This window comes from Sander lucioperca, chromosome 6, assembly GCF_008315115.2.
Source record: "Sander lucioperca isolate FBNREF2018 chromosome 6, SLUC_FBN_1.2, whole genome shotgun sequence".
NCBI classification, from domain to species: domain Eukaryota; kingdom Metazoa; phylum Chordata; class Actinopteri; order Perciformes; family Percidae; genus Sander; species Sander lucioperca.
This window is the reverse complement of record NC_050178.1, coordinates 17,101,651-17,116,944: the sequence shown is the minus strand read 5'-3', so window position 1 is coordinate 17,116,944 and position 15,294 is coordinate 17,101,651. Positions and strand designations below refer to the sequence as shown.

At 40.9% G+C, this 15,294-nt stretch overlaps 1 protein-coding gene across 2 annotated transcripts in view; it reads left to right on the top strand.

The window, feature by feature from the left end:
- The window catches only part of ptprga (protein tyrosine phosphatase receptor type Ga), a 511,734-nt gene that overhangs the window by 397,073 nt on the left and 99,367 nt on the right, over window positions 1–15,294 (top strand). For both annotated transcript variants that reach the window (XM_036001852.1, XM_036001851.1), the window contains exon 7: window positions 5,215–5,372. In XM_036001852.1, coding sequence (XP_035857745.1) covers window positions 5,215–5,372 — 158 coding nt within the window. The remainder of the gene's footprint in view (window positions 1–5,214; window positions 5,373–15,294) is intronic.

Genomic DNA, 15,294 nt, shown 5'->3' with positions numbered 1-15,294 from the left:
TGTTGTCCTGCTGATAGGGCTGCTAGATCAGAAAACTCTCATACGGGTCATTTGGTTACCTGTTTTGTCATTTATATTGCAGTGCTCGAATTACGTGGGAGCCAGAGGGAGCCGAGCTCCCATAGAGTGAGGACTGGCTCCCATGAAAGCAACAAAGTCAAAAATCTGAGGGGGTCTCTCATATCTGAAGGTGTCTGCCATATGTGGCATTGTAATTTAATCTTAAATAACGCTCATTATCCATCCCTGTGCGATCTCTTACCATTAAAGACATTAAATTAAAATATAAAATATAGGCTACTACCGGACGTAGACCTGAGCCTACCCTACGCTCATGAACGCAGCATGACTGCACTTCACCACCACACCACTAGGCTATGTGAGCAAACCGCATAGGCTCAATTTGACAGCACTCGCAAGTCCGAAGAAGTCACCTTGCTTTTAGCTTAATGTGCTTTTGAGGTAAATACCACCAATACAGAGCTCCGGAAAAGTTTCCAGATATTGTTGAAACAACTGCAGCAATACAATGCAATCTCTGATGGTGATATATTCAGTGAATAGGCTTCCTGACAACATCTCAGTGCAAATTCCAAAATTGTTTGTCTATTTATTTCCACTGTTCAACACAGGAGACGACTGAACACCCAGGTGCTGTTATCACTACGTGTACATTATAAGACTAGAACATAGTTTGGCTGTGCAATGGCTTTATTCATTTCTGCCAGTTAGTACATTTTCCCTGTGTAGGCTATAAGTTAAAGACTACATGCATTATTGTGTTTGACACTGAGGATATCTGAGACGGTGGTCTGGTTCAAATGAGTTACGTTTTATTTTATTGTGAAATTGAGAATGACACTCAGACTAAATCGTTTAGTCTATTTCTTTGTATTGCGAAATTTAAATGAAATATGGACTATTACAATCAATAATATGTGGAAATTAATAATTAATTACTATCTGTTGTATGCGTGTGTCAAGATAATAGCCTAGGCCTACCGTGCGCATATACTGCGCAAAAGCGCCACTCACGCCTATAGGCTATTTAATTGTATAGCCTTGTTAGGCTATGTGCAGGGTGTGCCAACTTTGTTTTATGAGATAGAGACCCCCTTAAAGACAAAAAGATAATTCGAGCACTGTTATATTGGAAGACTTGTTGCGCTGCAGTCAAACCAAAAGTGGCATTGGTTAACCCAAACTGCAATGATCTTCCAAACACAACAATGCAATGAAGCTTCACCTGCAAAAAAAACATGTGATTGGGCCACTGTGCTGTACAACTTCACTCTTGTTTTTGTCAGTTTTACAGTTCTTCAGATGACTGTAACAAGCTGGACCAAGACAGTACAATCATGTCCCAAATGTAGATCAATATCTGCATCAATTATCCGTCACAAGGTCCTTGAGTGCCTCCCATATGTGACTGTGCACTAAATATGTATGCTATCCCCATGCCGTGGGATAAAATATAAAGACTTAAGTGACTGAGAAAGCTAATGGACGATTAGATGAGTGGACAGCTTTTGTGACGCATCGCAGGAGGCTCGGAGCTTAAAGTACTTGCCGTGTGATTGCAGCCTCACTCTGCTCCAATTAATGTTTCTGGGCTCTTCTCCACCACCACCGCTGCTGCCTCAACCGCTGGTGCTGGCAGGAGAAAAAAGGACCCACAGGCCGTCACTGCACGAGCTGCCTCGCCATGTTAAATCTTCATCCTTTTTCTCTTTTTTAGGCACTGTATGCTTGAATGTGGCACAGAGCACATACAAGAGCGAGAAAGTTTGTCTTGTATGTTTAGACGTTTCCTGAATATTGTGTTTGAAGCGAGACATGTCAAAGTAGTGTTTGGTTCTTGAGAGTACTAATTCAGATACGAAAGCCTCTAATGTTATCCTCCATTCCCTAAGTACACTCAACCAACCCCCACTGCATTGCTATCAACACCCCCTCTCTTGGATCCGGCTCTTCCTCCTTCCCTGGCTCGCTCTGTCACGCGGATTCGACGGAGCTGAAAATACATCTCTGAAGTCGGCGTCGGGGAGGCAGCGGGAGACAAGGCTTGTCAGCAGGAGGGTGGAGAAAAAATGGAGGGAGGGGGAGTCAGAGGAAGAGGTAGATGTAGGGAGGGGGGGCCAGCGGTTCTATCTGTCGTCGATGACGACCCCTCTGCCCCTCGCCATTCTGTCAAGTGACCCGCCCCGCTGCACGCATCACCCCGTGCCCCAGACACTCGTACACACTTCCTCACCCTTTATTTCCATTCCTGTCACCCTCCTTCGTCATATGTTTTCATCGGAACAGTGGATCGAATGCCATCCCCTCCTCCCCTTCTTCTCATCTCTTATTATAATTTCTCTCCCTTTGTTGCCAGATTCTTTTTTCAACTCCTCCTCCCACACCTTTCCTTGTGCTTCATAATTCACTTCCTCCTCCTTCTTCACGCTGATGACAACTCCACCCTCCTGTCACACTCTCTCCTTCCTCTCCTCTCCTCTTCCTCCTCTCCTCGTCTACAAAGCTTTTTTGAGTTCCGAGGCAGATGAATGATGACGAGTTGATGAAATTGATGAGAGTACTTTTTATTAATTTTATATCATTGAACTTGCACTACCTCTACTCTGCCAAATGCCAATAGCTGATTTCCAATCCTAAATATGACAATCTTACGAAAAGTTTTATGTTGCACCAGGTAATGTAAATGGTTTCCTCAAAAGGCATTAACACGTAATGTTTAGATTTTTTTTTAGGATCTAATGGACAGCTTTCTTTCCAACTTTGCGCTTCAGGAGTCACTTTAGTTTTAAATTAAGAATCATCATTTAAAGCCGCACCATTTAATATTTTGTATTATCAAATGACTTTGCAATATGAAATGGGTCGCTATTTAGCTAAAAACCTTGGCTCAGCACCAAACAGCAAACAACCAAAGTTAGCAATGAGCTGGTTAACACTGGAACAATTAACAGCTGAAGAGCCAGGCAAATACAACGCTAAGACAAGAGCAAATATTTGGACTTAATTTGTCCATATTTAAGGGCCGCAGGTCAGAGTCGAACCTGCAGCTCCTGCGTTGAAGAACAAACCTCTATATATGCGTGTCTGCTCTACCAACTGAGCTAACCCGGCCACCTTCCAAATGTATTTTGGGCAAAAAGGATTATTCAATGCATCTTAGCAGGGATGGTGAGGAATAAAATGACTAGTGGGTTTCCTTGTTGACTTATGCAACAATTTGGTATAGCTAGTCAGACTTTCATTAAACATGCTGCGGATGTTGTAATGCTAACTCACTGAGATTTCCTTTGGTGCCAGTCTTAGCCCTGAACTAAGTAATGCTTCCCAGAGATTAACCTTTCTGTTAGTGCTACCCAGTCTTTTAGTCTTTTGCATTTTTAGTCATGAACTAGTCTCGCATTGCCAGACCATCCTCCACAGCGCTGCGATGGAGGGTCTGGCTAGTCCACACAGCATTCTGGGATGGGAGAAAAACGTGCTCTGGATATTGGCATTTCTTTAAACCAATCACAATTGTTTTGGGCGGTGTTAAGCGCTGGTACGACTGAAAAATAGAAGAAGGAACTTGTTTTGGTGGAACGTGTACGTTCAAAAATTGTTTTAGTCGTGCAACAGAAAACTCAGATTGGACAGATAGTCTAGCTAGCGGTCTGGATTTACCCTGCAGAGATCCGACGAGCAGTTAACCATAGTCCTCATAAATCCACTGATGTTCAGAACGGCAATACAAAGAAAGAGGAAGGTAACGGACATCCGGCCGTAAAGAAGGATAGCCGGCGAATTTCCGGCGGCACCGGAGCAATCCCGGAAGAGGAGCGTCGTGGATATAAAAATCCTGACACTTTCATTGTTGTTGGGTCGTCAGCAAACCTGATGATTGTGTTGGCGTTAAAAATGGCTACAAAATTGTGTGTGTGTACAGGAAGTACAGCAGGGGGCTCAAAACACATCCCTGAGGTGCTCAGGCATTAAAGTCTGATCAAAAGCATCAGATCTCTGACCAAAATCACTCAACTCACTTGGCTCAGAAATTTTAATCAAATAATCTGCTCAAGGCTATAGCTGAATTCATAATCCACCGTACAAGAGTTACATATTACAATCAGAGTAAAAGTTCAAGTAGACCCTTCTAGCTGCCATGTTAAAACCAAATGAATCATTTTTCCACCATTAATTCAATCCAAACTCCATCAGGACCTGTTACCCAAATTTTCTTGTTTTACTTTTGTATTGTTTACACTCATCAACTTTTTTTTGTCAGAGCTCAAATTAAAGCTTCATTGAAAAATGAGATTCTATTAATTATGCCCTAGACAAGGGGTCCTTTCATCATGACCAAAATACATCCCTAATGTCAGTAACAGAATTAGACTTAAGACATACAGTATGTGGGCAAGCTAATTAATCATGACCAAACTGGATTTTTTAAAGGGGGAGACTTACACTCATGGTTCTCCCCTGAGCCTCCATCAATACTATAATGCTTAAATAATTTTAGGGATATTGCTTTCATAGAAAGATCATTAGCTGTAATTCCGAAAGTGCGGGAATCCACTGTACAGGCTTGGGATGTCCTCATTGGTACTCTTTTCAATCCACATTTCTTTGCACAGATATGTGTCACTCAACAGAAAGGGAATTAATAGAAGCTATACTGTAAATGCGTTTATCAGATTTCTCCATTTCTTTTGTTTGAAATGCCCATTTCTGGGGAATCTTGATTGTTCTTACTAAAGGTATAATATAAAAAATGAAAAACCAAAATCTTGTTGGAAGCCCTGTTTTATCATTTCATGAACAGCCTTATTTCCTTCCTCTCCACATACAACAGTGTGCTTCATTTCAGCAATGATTTTTGTTTGGAGAGCTCACATTGTTAGTCAGTGAAAAATTCTACTGTGTCAACATTTGGGCTTGGAGATGTGATGATATAGCATTGATTGTATTGCGTATGCCATCCAACACCAAGAGAGGTATAATTATAGATGTTCAGTGCAATTATGTCTGTCAATTGGGAGACATTGAACGAAACAGGCACAATGCAAATGAAATCAATAGCATAAACTTAAAGGCTGTGAAACAGTCGCACTTGGATCTGCTTCAGAAAGCCTGGTCTCTGTAGTTTGCAGTGAAATAAAGAGTGTTGTGTAGATCATGTTGTTATATTGATCTGTCCTGACCTCTCTCATTCAGAAAAAGAGACTGTCCTGGAGCCATTTGTGCTGAAGGACCTGCTGCCGTCAGCGCTGGGAAGTTACTATCGCTACACTGGCTCTCTGACCACCCCGCCCTGCAGTAAGGTAGTGGAGTGGATCATCTTCAGCAGACCTATCTATGTCTCCTACAAACAGGTGAGAACACAAAAGCAGCTGGAGAATATTGCACTTGCTGTTTATAATGATTTACATTAATTTGATTAAGGTAGATGTTACACGTATGTATTGTTTAGGTAAAAAGGTATGGAACCTTAGTGCAGCCACATTTCGGCCTGCTGTCTCATGAGAAGAACGGGTTATTGCATGATATCGTACGAAAACTTATGCACAACAATTCTTATGTCTCTTCAACATTGCGTGGAAGTCTGGGACAGTGCCCAAGGAGTGGCAGCTCAGGGTGGTGGTTCCCTTGTTCAAAAAGGGGAACCAGAGAGTGTCTGCAAATTACAGGGGTATGACACTTCTCAACCTCCCCGGTAAAGTCTACTCCAAGGTGCTGGAAAGGAGGGTTTGGCCGATAGTCGAACCTCGGTTGGATTATGGAGGGGGCCTGGGAGCATGTGTTTTGTACATCTGGAGATGGCGTATGACCAGGTCCCTGTGGGGAGGTGCTGCGGGAGTATGGAGTGAGGGGGGTCCCTTCTCAGGGCCATCCAATTCCTGTATGGCCAAAGCGAGAAGTGTGTCCGGGTCCTCGGCAGTAAGTCGGCCTCGTTCCAGGTAGAGACTGGCCTCCGCCAGGGCTACGCTTTGTCACCAATCCTGTTTGGGATATTTATGGACAGGATATGGAGTCGTAGTCGTGGTGGGGAGGGGTTGCAGTTCGGTAGGCTGGGGATCTCATCGCTGCTTTTTGCAGATGATGTGGTCCTGATGGAAGTGAAGGAGTTCAAGTACCTTAGGGTCTTGTTGGCAAGTGAGGGGGCAATGAAGCGGGAGATTAGCCAAAGACTCTAAGCTTAAGGGGCAGTATTGCATTGGCATTATCACTACTGTGGCAAGGCAAGGCAAGGCAAGGCAAGGCAGCTTTATTTGTATAGCACATTTCAGCAACATCAGCCGGTCCATATTTCTCCATCATTTCTCTGACCACAGGTCCTTTTTGGCTCAGGTGACTTGGTGTTTTCGTTACCCATTACAAGACTGCAGTAGTTCTACTTTTCACTACAATGTAGCCGTTGCTACAAAGCTTAGTTTAATCTCGGTAAACCTTGCTAAATCCGGGACAGTTCACAGTCTGTCTCTTGGTAAGTTCACAGAAATATCTGACAAGTTCACAGATGTTGTCTTTCTTATTGACCTAGTTCACAGACTAAATCTGACCAGTTCACAGATGTGGTCTTTGTATGGATAATCTATTGTCACACCTGTGTTTTTTGAGAGGTAATATTTCAGAAATATGTCCGTTATCTGTATTTTCGAGGCTTTCACTTAGCTCTCATAGCCGGAGGAAATTTGTTTCTCTTCCTCCTCTAAATCCTGTTTTTAATCTATGTCACACCCGCGTTGGAGAAATTCTCAGAAATATGTCCGTTATCTGTTCAAAAATACCACTAGATAAAACATAAGAATAAAATTGACAGTGCAGTATAAGAAATTAAAGAACTGAGAGATAAAATACACAAATAAAAGTTACAGTGCAGTATAAGAAATGAAACATTAAAGAGCAGTTATAGAATGTCATACAGTGTCATCAATGCAACTTCAGTGTAACAAATGAACAGTTATTTAAAGAAAGGCAACATCAAAAAGATAGGTCTTTAGCTTTGATTTAAAAGAAATGAGAGTTGCTGTGGACATGCAGTTTTCTGGGAGTTTGTTCCAGATATGTGGAGCATAAAAACTGAACGCTGCTTCCCCCTGTTTAGTTCTGACTCTGGGGACAACAAGCAGACCTGTCCTAGACGATCTGAGAGGTCTGGGTGGGTCATAGTGTAGCAGCAGATCAGAAATGTATTTTGGCCCTAAACCGTTTAGTGATTTATAAACCAGCAAAAGTATTTTGAAATCAATTCTTTGAGGCACTGGAAGCCAGTGTAGAGACTTCAGTACTGGAGTGATGTGATCCACTTTCTTGGTCTTAGTGAGGACTCGAGCAGCAGCGTTCTGAATCAGCTGCAGCTGTCTGATTGATTTTTTTAGGGAGACCTGTAAAGACTCTGTTACAGTAGTCAAGTCTACTGAAGCATGGACAAGTTTTTTCCAAATCTTGCTGAGACATAAGTCCTTTAACCCCTGATATATTTTTTAAGGTGGTAATAGGCTGACTTTGTAATTGTCTTAATGTGGCTGTTAAAATTCAGGTCTGAGTCCATCACTACACCAAGATTTCTGGCTTAGTCTGTTGTTTTTAACATTGTCGTTTGAAGCTGAGTGCTGACTTTCAATCGTTCCTCTTTTGCTCCAAAAACAACCACCTCAGTTTTTTCTTCATTTAATTTAAGAAAATTCTGGCACATCCAGTCGTTAATTTGTTCAATGCACTTAGTCAGTTGTTGTATTGGACTATAGTCCCCTGGCAATAAGGTTATATAAATTTGTGTGTCATCCGCATAACTATGGTAACTTATTTTATTGTTTTCCATAATTTGAGCCAGTGGAAGCATGTAGATGTTAAACAGAAGAGGCCCCAGAACTGAGCCTTGGGGCCTCTGACATGACGAAAAGAGAGCTGAGCCGGAAGGCATAGTTTTTGATCTATCGGTCAATTTTCATTCCTACCCTCACCTATGATCATGAAGGCTGGGTTATGACCCAAACAACTAGATCCTGGGTACAAGCGGCCGAAATAGGTTTCCTCAGGAGGGTGGCTGGCGTCTCCCTTAGAGATAGGGTGAGAAGCTCCGTCATCCGTGCGGAACTCAGAGTCGACCCGCTGCTCTTTTGCGTTGGAAGGAACCAGCTGAGGTGGTTCCGCATCTGGATGCCCCCTGGGGTATTGCCATGGGTGATTGAGCATAGCTTGAGTTGAAGCTGGTCAAGGATGCAGCAACCACCACAGCTGACTGTGACTGGCTGAGATGAATTTCAAAACTTCACAATGTGCTAAACAGCATCTCTACCAGACCCTCCAACAATTAATGTTTCAAAGAAATTACACTTTCATCCAGTTATTGCAATAAGTATGCAAAGGAAGAGTACAGGTATTTGTACATTTTACCAATTAGCACACTTTTTCTTTATTAAATTATCCAGTTCACAACCTCTGTTTTGCTCCCACACAGAATTGCACTGTACACATGCATATAGGTAAAGCTAATTTCCAAAAACAAGGCAATACTAGTTCAAATAGTCATGAAAATTACATGTTTGGTTTAAAATTAGTGCATCACATAAAAAAACAAGATCAACCATCCATTACAACACACAAACAGTCAGACAAATGAAACAAACCATACACCCGCCATGACATAGTTGCGTCCCTTAGCAATGTTAGAGTATACGCATCATTTGCTAACAGCTAGCTATTTGAGACAAGTCTATTTCCAGGAACAAAATTTACATTGCTGGTGCTTGAAATGTTTGAGTTTGCTTCAATTCTTTCTTCATCTGTTCTTGAATGTACTGCAGTGAGCAAATGAGACCGAGATGTACCTAGCATGCCATTCGGCGGTGTAACAGTTAAAAGTGGTCCCCTCTGAATAGACTACCCAGTGTGTACATTAACGGACTAATAAATATGTCCTGGTGGCCAGTTAGCTCAGTTGGTAGAACAGGCACACGTGTATGCCTCGACGCAGAAGGTCCAGGGTTCGAGTCCGACCTGTGACAGTTTTCTGCATGTCTTCCCCCTCTCTCTTCCCTTTCATATCTGAGCTGTCCTAACGATTAAAGGCAGAATATATATATAGATATATACTTTATATATCCTGAAGAGCTCACACTCGACCCTGCACTTCTTTGGGTCCTCAGCATACACCTGTCAAGTGTGAATTCGATCGGATGAACGGTTGTCGATAAAATTGAAGGACAGACGAACAGGCAGGCAGACAGACGAGAGACACAGACAGACAGACATAGACTCCTTCCATTTTAGTTAGATAGAATCTATCCTGAGGTTTTATCTTGCTTTTTGTTATTAAGTAGATTGTCTCATTTTTGTGTTATGTGTGGTTCCTTGTTTTTTCCTTGTGATTGTTTGTTTTGGTACCCCCTTAGAAAATGAAGTGATACATCTCAAGGGGTTTCACTTGTTATAATAAATCTATAATAAATCAAACTCTTGACCTCTGACATTAGTGGTTTTAATACTTTGTGAAGGGACAGACCTTTATGATCAGATTATACTTGATTGAAGGCCTAAATTAAACATTACACATGAAAGTAGCCACAGTTATATATCACAGGTTGTTGTCTTTTATTCAAATGTAAAAAAATAATGCATTACTTAATATATATGTATATATATATATAGGACAAGTGTAAATTAATTTGCCTCTATTCCGTTTAATCCTCTGTCAGTTTATTTCAGTCTAAATAGATGTGAAATGTGTTCCTGTTTGTTTATCATGTGATGACCCGGCTTCATTGGCAGGATGACAGGTCTGTACACACATACTGTCTGCTGACTGCTTTTTCCACCCCATGTTTAAATCACTGTTGACTAAGCTGTCCATCACTGCACCGCTGCTACTCTGTAAATATCTATAAGTTTATATATATAGTTTCCAAATGGATATGACGACATAAACAGTGTGGTTATATTAAACTGGATGATGGGAAACATTGTCGTTGGTCAGCACTGTCGACACAGTGACACATTGTGAGATATTTGTCAATGGGGCAAAAGATTGTGTGGCCAGTTCACCAAAGTGCAACGCATTCTCATGAACGGGTTTGTATGATATCGTACGAAAACGTATGCACAACCATTCGTATGATATCTTACGATATTACGGCGACCGCCGGTCGGTCACATGACAGTTAAGTTAAGCTGTATTTACAGTCAAATTTAGCCGAGAAAAGGTGACTGTGAGCCGGGTACAGAGCATCGTGAGGCCGTTGCAGTTGAGTTTAGCAGACAAAAGTTGACTGTCCTGCAGCTACGACAGTTAAGTTTGACACCAAAACGACTAGTTAAGATTGGAAAAGAACGAACACCTGTTTCCTGGGTGAAAGTCTTGTCTATTCCCCTTAACTTCTTCCGGGACATGAACTCCGCTACCCTGCCTTGAAAGCCCTGTGTTTTAGGACACACCCTTCCACGGCGATCTCCTCCCTACGCAGATCTTATACGCGGTCTTATATAGCCTCAGTCAATGTGGTGCCGACATTAATAAATATGTGTAATACATAAAAATTACAGTGCTTTACATTTCGCAGCTATATATATTATGCTGGCTACTCACTGGATGCGTGGCGTGAATGTGGCGTTTCTGTTGCGTGTCAGTTGCGTGGCGGCTGCGTGGCATTTTCTGTCTTTTCACACCAGAAACGTGTCTGAACCTAGAGACTTTCGAACATTAAAATGTCGTTTATTAAATTTATTTGTGTCAAAATGACATATAAACATATTTTCCTATTCTATTTTGAATGGAAACGCTTCCAACTCCCTTGCATGTCGCATGAAAAATAGGCATCGGCCCTGTTTCTAGCATGCACATGTTTTCGAGCCGTTTTCGAGCCGCAGCTGAGACATGCATTTCACACAGGCATTGCGCAAACTCTAATCTGTTAACATGGGAGCCGAAATAAAAACGGACACGCCACGCAGCTGACACGCTCACGCCACGCAGCCAGTGAGTAGCCAGCCTTAATGGTTAATGAGAACAGCCTGCAAAGTTGAACTCCACATAAAAGCACTACATAAACTGACTTAGCTAGCTCCAAAAGGGAATTGACTGATTGCAGTGAATTTAAGATTTTCTGGTCCAGAACTCCACTATTGTAATGCTGGTGTGACTGAGCCCTGAGGGAAGAAAAAAATTCAATAGGACGCCAAATGGCCAAAGTGACCTGGCTGTCAGACGAGATAACTGAAGGGATTGTAGATGAGGCTTTTTGTGTTATAGAACAAGATACAGTGAGTGGCTCGCCACAGCAAAAAGAAAATCACATAAAAGACAAAGGCATTACACCCACGGTGATTGAAATATAACAATAACACAGTAATCCAGAACAACAAAGTGTTAAACTATGTCCTAACAGTAGCTCCTTTGTGTTTTTAATGTCATCTGTTAGTAAAATAGTGCCACTCCTAGTATACTGGTGTGTGCTGGAACTTTTCATAGATAGTTGTATTAGCAGACAGAAGTTGGAAATGTTTAAAAGTATTAACTGAGAAGGCAAGGACTGGAGATTAGATTCCATTAATGAACCAGCAGGTGTTGGAGCTGCTGGGTTATGAAAAAGCCAACAAATCCCCCAAACGAAATTACAAAATATGTTGTTTGTTACTGATCCTTAACTTAGCCCTGCACTTCTTAGTTACTGTTGCTAGAGGAAGTGACTTTAAAGATTGGAGCAAAAAGAGGATTAAAAGAAAAATATGAAAGAAAAGATCTCCCTATTGAACTTTCCTATCAAACATTTTTCTCAGCACGTACACTGCAACTCTGCTGGAGAGAGTTTGTTTATTTAATTTGTTTCACAGAACATAAAAAACAAATTACATTGAAGAAATACAAAATACATTTGAGGGTGTGGCAGAAACATGTAATGGCTTATATAAAAAAAACACAACCAAAAGACATAAACAAAATCGAAAATACATTTTAAGTATTAGGGTCTGAGAGAGCGGTCACACAACTTGTTCACCAAACCCAGTGGCATTTTGTTCTTTCTCTTCGCAGTCAATTCACAGTATATCTACAATAAAGTCCAACATTTGTTATTCTCTTGCCAATAATGAGTTAGCTTTAAAAATAGAAAGTCCAAAACTTCCTGTGTGATACGTTTGATTCTTAAATCCAATACAAAAGCTCTGATGATTGCAAATTACATGTTTTCTGTTAGTCAGAATGAATGTGGATAGTTTTTTTCATGCATCTGAATAACTGATAATATGAAAAAAACATTTTAATGCAGAAACGTTTTTTTTTTAATGTATAGGTCATATTATAATGCGACTTTTAACCGAAAATGGTGTTAAACTGAGATAAGAGTTGTCATTTTAAAAAGAACAGCAGCCCAAGTGTTTGTAAATGAGAAAATGTGGAAAAAGTCTTAAGCTCTCGTCTTCCTTACCCAGTCTGAAGAACACTTGGCAGACTCGTCCCCCTAATAAGACCAAATGAGTTTGCTTAGGGCAGCAGTGGAGCGAGCCAAATGATAATGAAGCTGCTCCACCTTAAAGTTAGAACACATCAGAGAGAATAGAAGCAGTTACTGTTTGGTATTTGCAACATGATTAAGCTATCGTACAAATGGATTGATGACAAAAGTTTCTCTTGTGATTTTGTGAGACGGATTAGACCAAGTTGGACTGAGGCCGTTGGAGTTTCAGTCTACACAGAAGCTGTGGTATTAGCTCCTACGAGCAGTTAACTTCAGCTGATTAATTGAAGAATTTTTTTTTAATTTAAGAGTTGTTATCTGCTACATCGATCTCATCCATGCCTGTCACTATTTTTGTCGACATTTTTATGTTGGTATTTTTCATGGATGCACAGGAGCTATGTAGCTAGCAAGTGCTGTAGGGAGATGTCCTCATTCTTAATCAAAATAGTTTCTTAACCCAGAAGAAGCCCAACACCAGACTTATTTGAATAACTGACCAAATTGGTCTGGAAACAGGCTGCTCTGCCAAGTATACAATCCTTGTTGTTTTCATCTCATCCACCAACTCTACTCAGACATTTTTCTTCAGATGCTTTCCGAGACATTTTGGCCATGTGACAACAAATTCCTGCCAGCAAACTTTCAAAGTTTTGACTTGATTTTAAGCACCTGAAATCAGTCTGCGTGAATAGGCTGTCTCATTGGGGATTCAGGGGTTCAATGTTTTTTAGGCCAAAGACCTCTAACCTAAAAGAGAGACGAGCTGGGACCCCTTACTACTGTACATACTGTATAAAATGAAGTTGCATATTAAACTGGGCCTACTGTAACATGTAGGGCGGCCTTAAGCCTTTACAAATACCTGTTGGATGGTGCCCTATAATACTAAGCTACTATTTACATATTTATATATTTAATGTCAAACATGCACATGCACAGTGAATCCATTAGCTTAACTGTATCTGTGGATGGCTACCTAAGTGGCTACCTTACCTATAGGCCAGTATGCGTGTTGTTCAATGTTGTTGAGGTTGTTGATTTTTATAAATATGTTGGATTCATGTTTGTGTATATTTTCAGACATATATTAATTTCGTGGGAAAAAAACGTATAAAAAGTTCAAAAAAGTATTAAACAATAATTTGGAGGCCCCCCTGCAGTGACTCTGAGTCCAAGGGTTGCGGACCCCCTGTTGAAAATCTCTGCTCTAATGGACCCACATTTGTGGGTCAGATCCTTCAAAGGAGGCAGAGCCTGAATTAGGACATAGCTCAGATTTCTTGTGTGATGCTCTGCCGATGCCCATCATGTGACCACAGGTGGAAAAGTCAGGTTTTCTGGGTTAGCCAGTGATGAATTACAAAGACAACAAAAATAAAGGCATACAAAGATGAAGAGAGCATGCTGCAACTCCCCTGAACTGCAAAGTACTTCAGCACTTCAGTAGTTTCTATACTCACGCATCCATACAGAAGGTTTCTCGTGGAAATAGCCTTACTGGATGTGTAAAAAGGCTTTCAAGCTGGAGAGAGGAGTTTGTTAAGAAGATCAGTGGAAACGCAATACTTTCACCCTTGAAACGGGTGTTTGTGTCCTGGGAGAACTACTTTACCCAAACACAATCTTTTTTCTAATACTGTATTTATTAGTCATTTGGGGGGCTTAACTTCGGCGGTCGGCGGTTGCCATCATGTTGTAGGATAATGTTGAAGGGATCGGCCGATACTGTTTTTTCAAGGTCGATACCTATAGTGATTATTCGTAGTTAATGAAACCGATAACCGATATTTGGAACCGATATGCATTTACAGTAAAAATGAAAATCTGTAAGTCTACATTAAGATTTTGGATTGTTACAAACTCCAAGACAAAACTTATAACCCTAACCTTAATGCTTTAAAGGTCCAGTGTGTAACATGTTTAGTCTCGAAAACGAGATAGTACATCTCAAGGGGTTATCCTAATAAAAGATTTTCAAAGAAAGTTGTTCATTATCAAAATCTGTGTTGCCCATTCACAAACATATCCTTTTTCATCAATGTTTACCACCAACATCAATTCCAAGTATTCATTTTGGCTTGAAATTTTACATTTGCATTCGCATGAACTGGTGTAGACGCTCCATATTCATGCGCCATCTTGAAATACGTTAGCCGGTAAGGGACATACAGGATATACTGCTCCGCCTTTCGTGTTTTCGCTGTCACATGATGAACTCACAGGTGCTGCTAATGCTGCTAATGGGTATCGTAGCTTCCCGGCCCCGGCAAGTTTGAAGAAGGAAACATGGAGGACCACACGTATTCAAAATCCAAATTTCAGGAACATAAGTCTTCTTCTTCGCCCAGAAAAATAAAAAGGATATTGAAAAGAGCAAGAGACCGGCTTTTTGAAGCGTGAAGGCTACCGTAGCTGTAATACGTACTTTGAACTGCGTGGTGCGAGAGAGTTGATTGCGATATATGATCTCAACGCTAGATGTGAAAAATTCCTACACATTGGACCTTTAAGCAAATATTTATTAAATCAGAAACTTTCATACATAATATCCAGTAAAAGAGAGTCAGATAGTGTTGTGGGCGGGACATTAAGTCAGACTCAGTGGTGAGTGAAGCCGATGCAGAGGGACAGACACAGAGCTGTAGCTGAGCCAAAAGTAGCAAACCTTTTAATTCATTAACTTTATCGGTTATCAGCCAAATAAAACGCAGATACAGATAATCTGCAAATTGCCAAAAAACGATAATTAATCGGTCTATCCCTATCATTTTGTAGGCTATCCTATGAATCATTGTGCATATATTTTTGTATGATATCATGCAAACCTGTTCATGAGAAT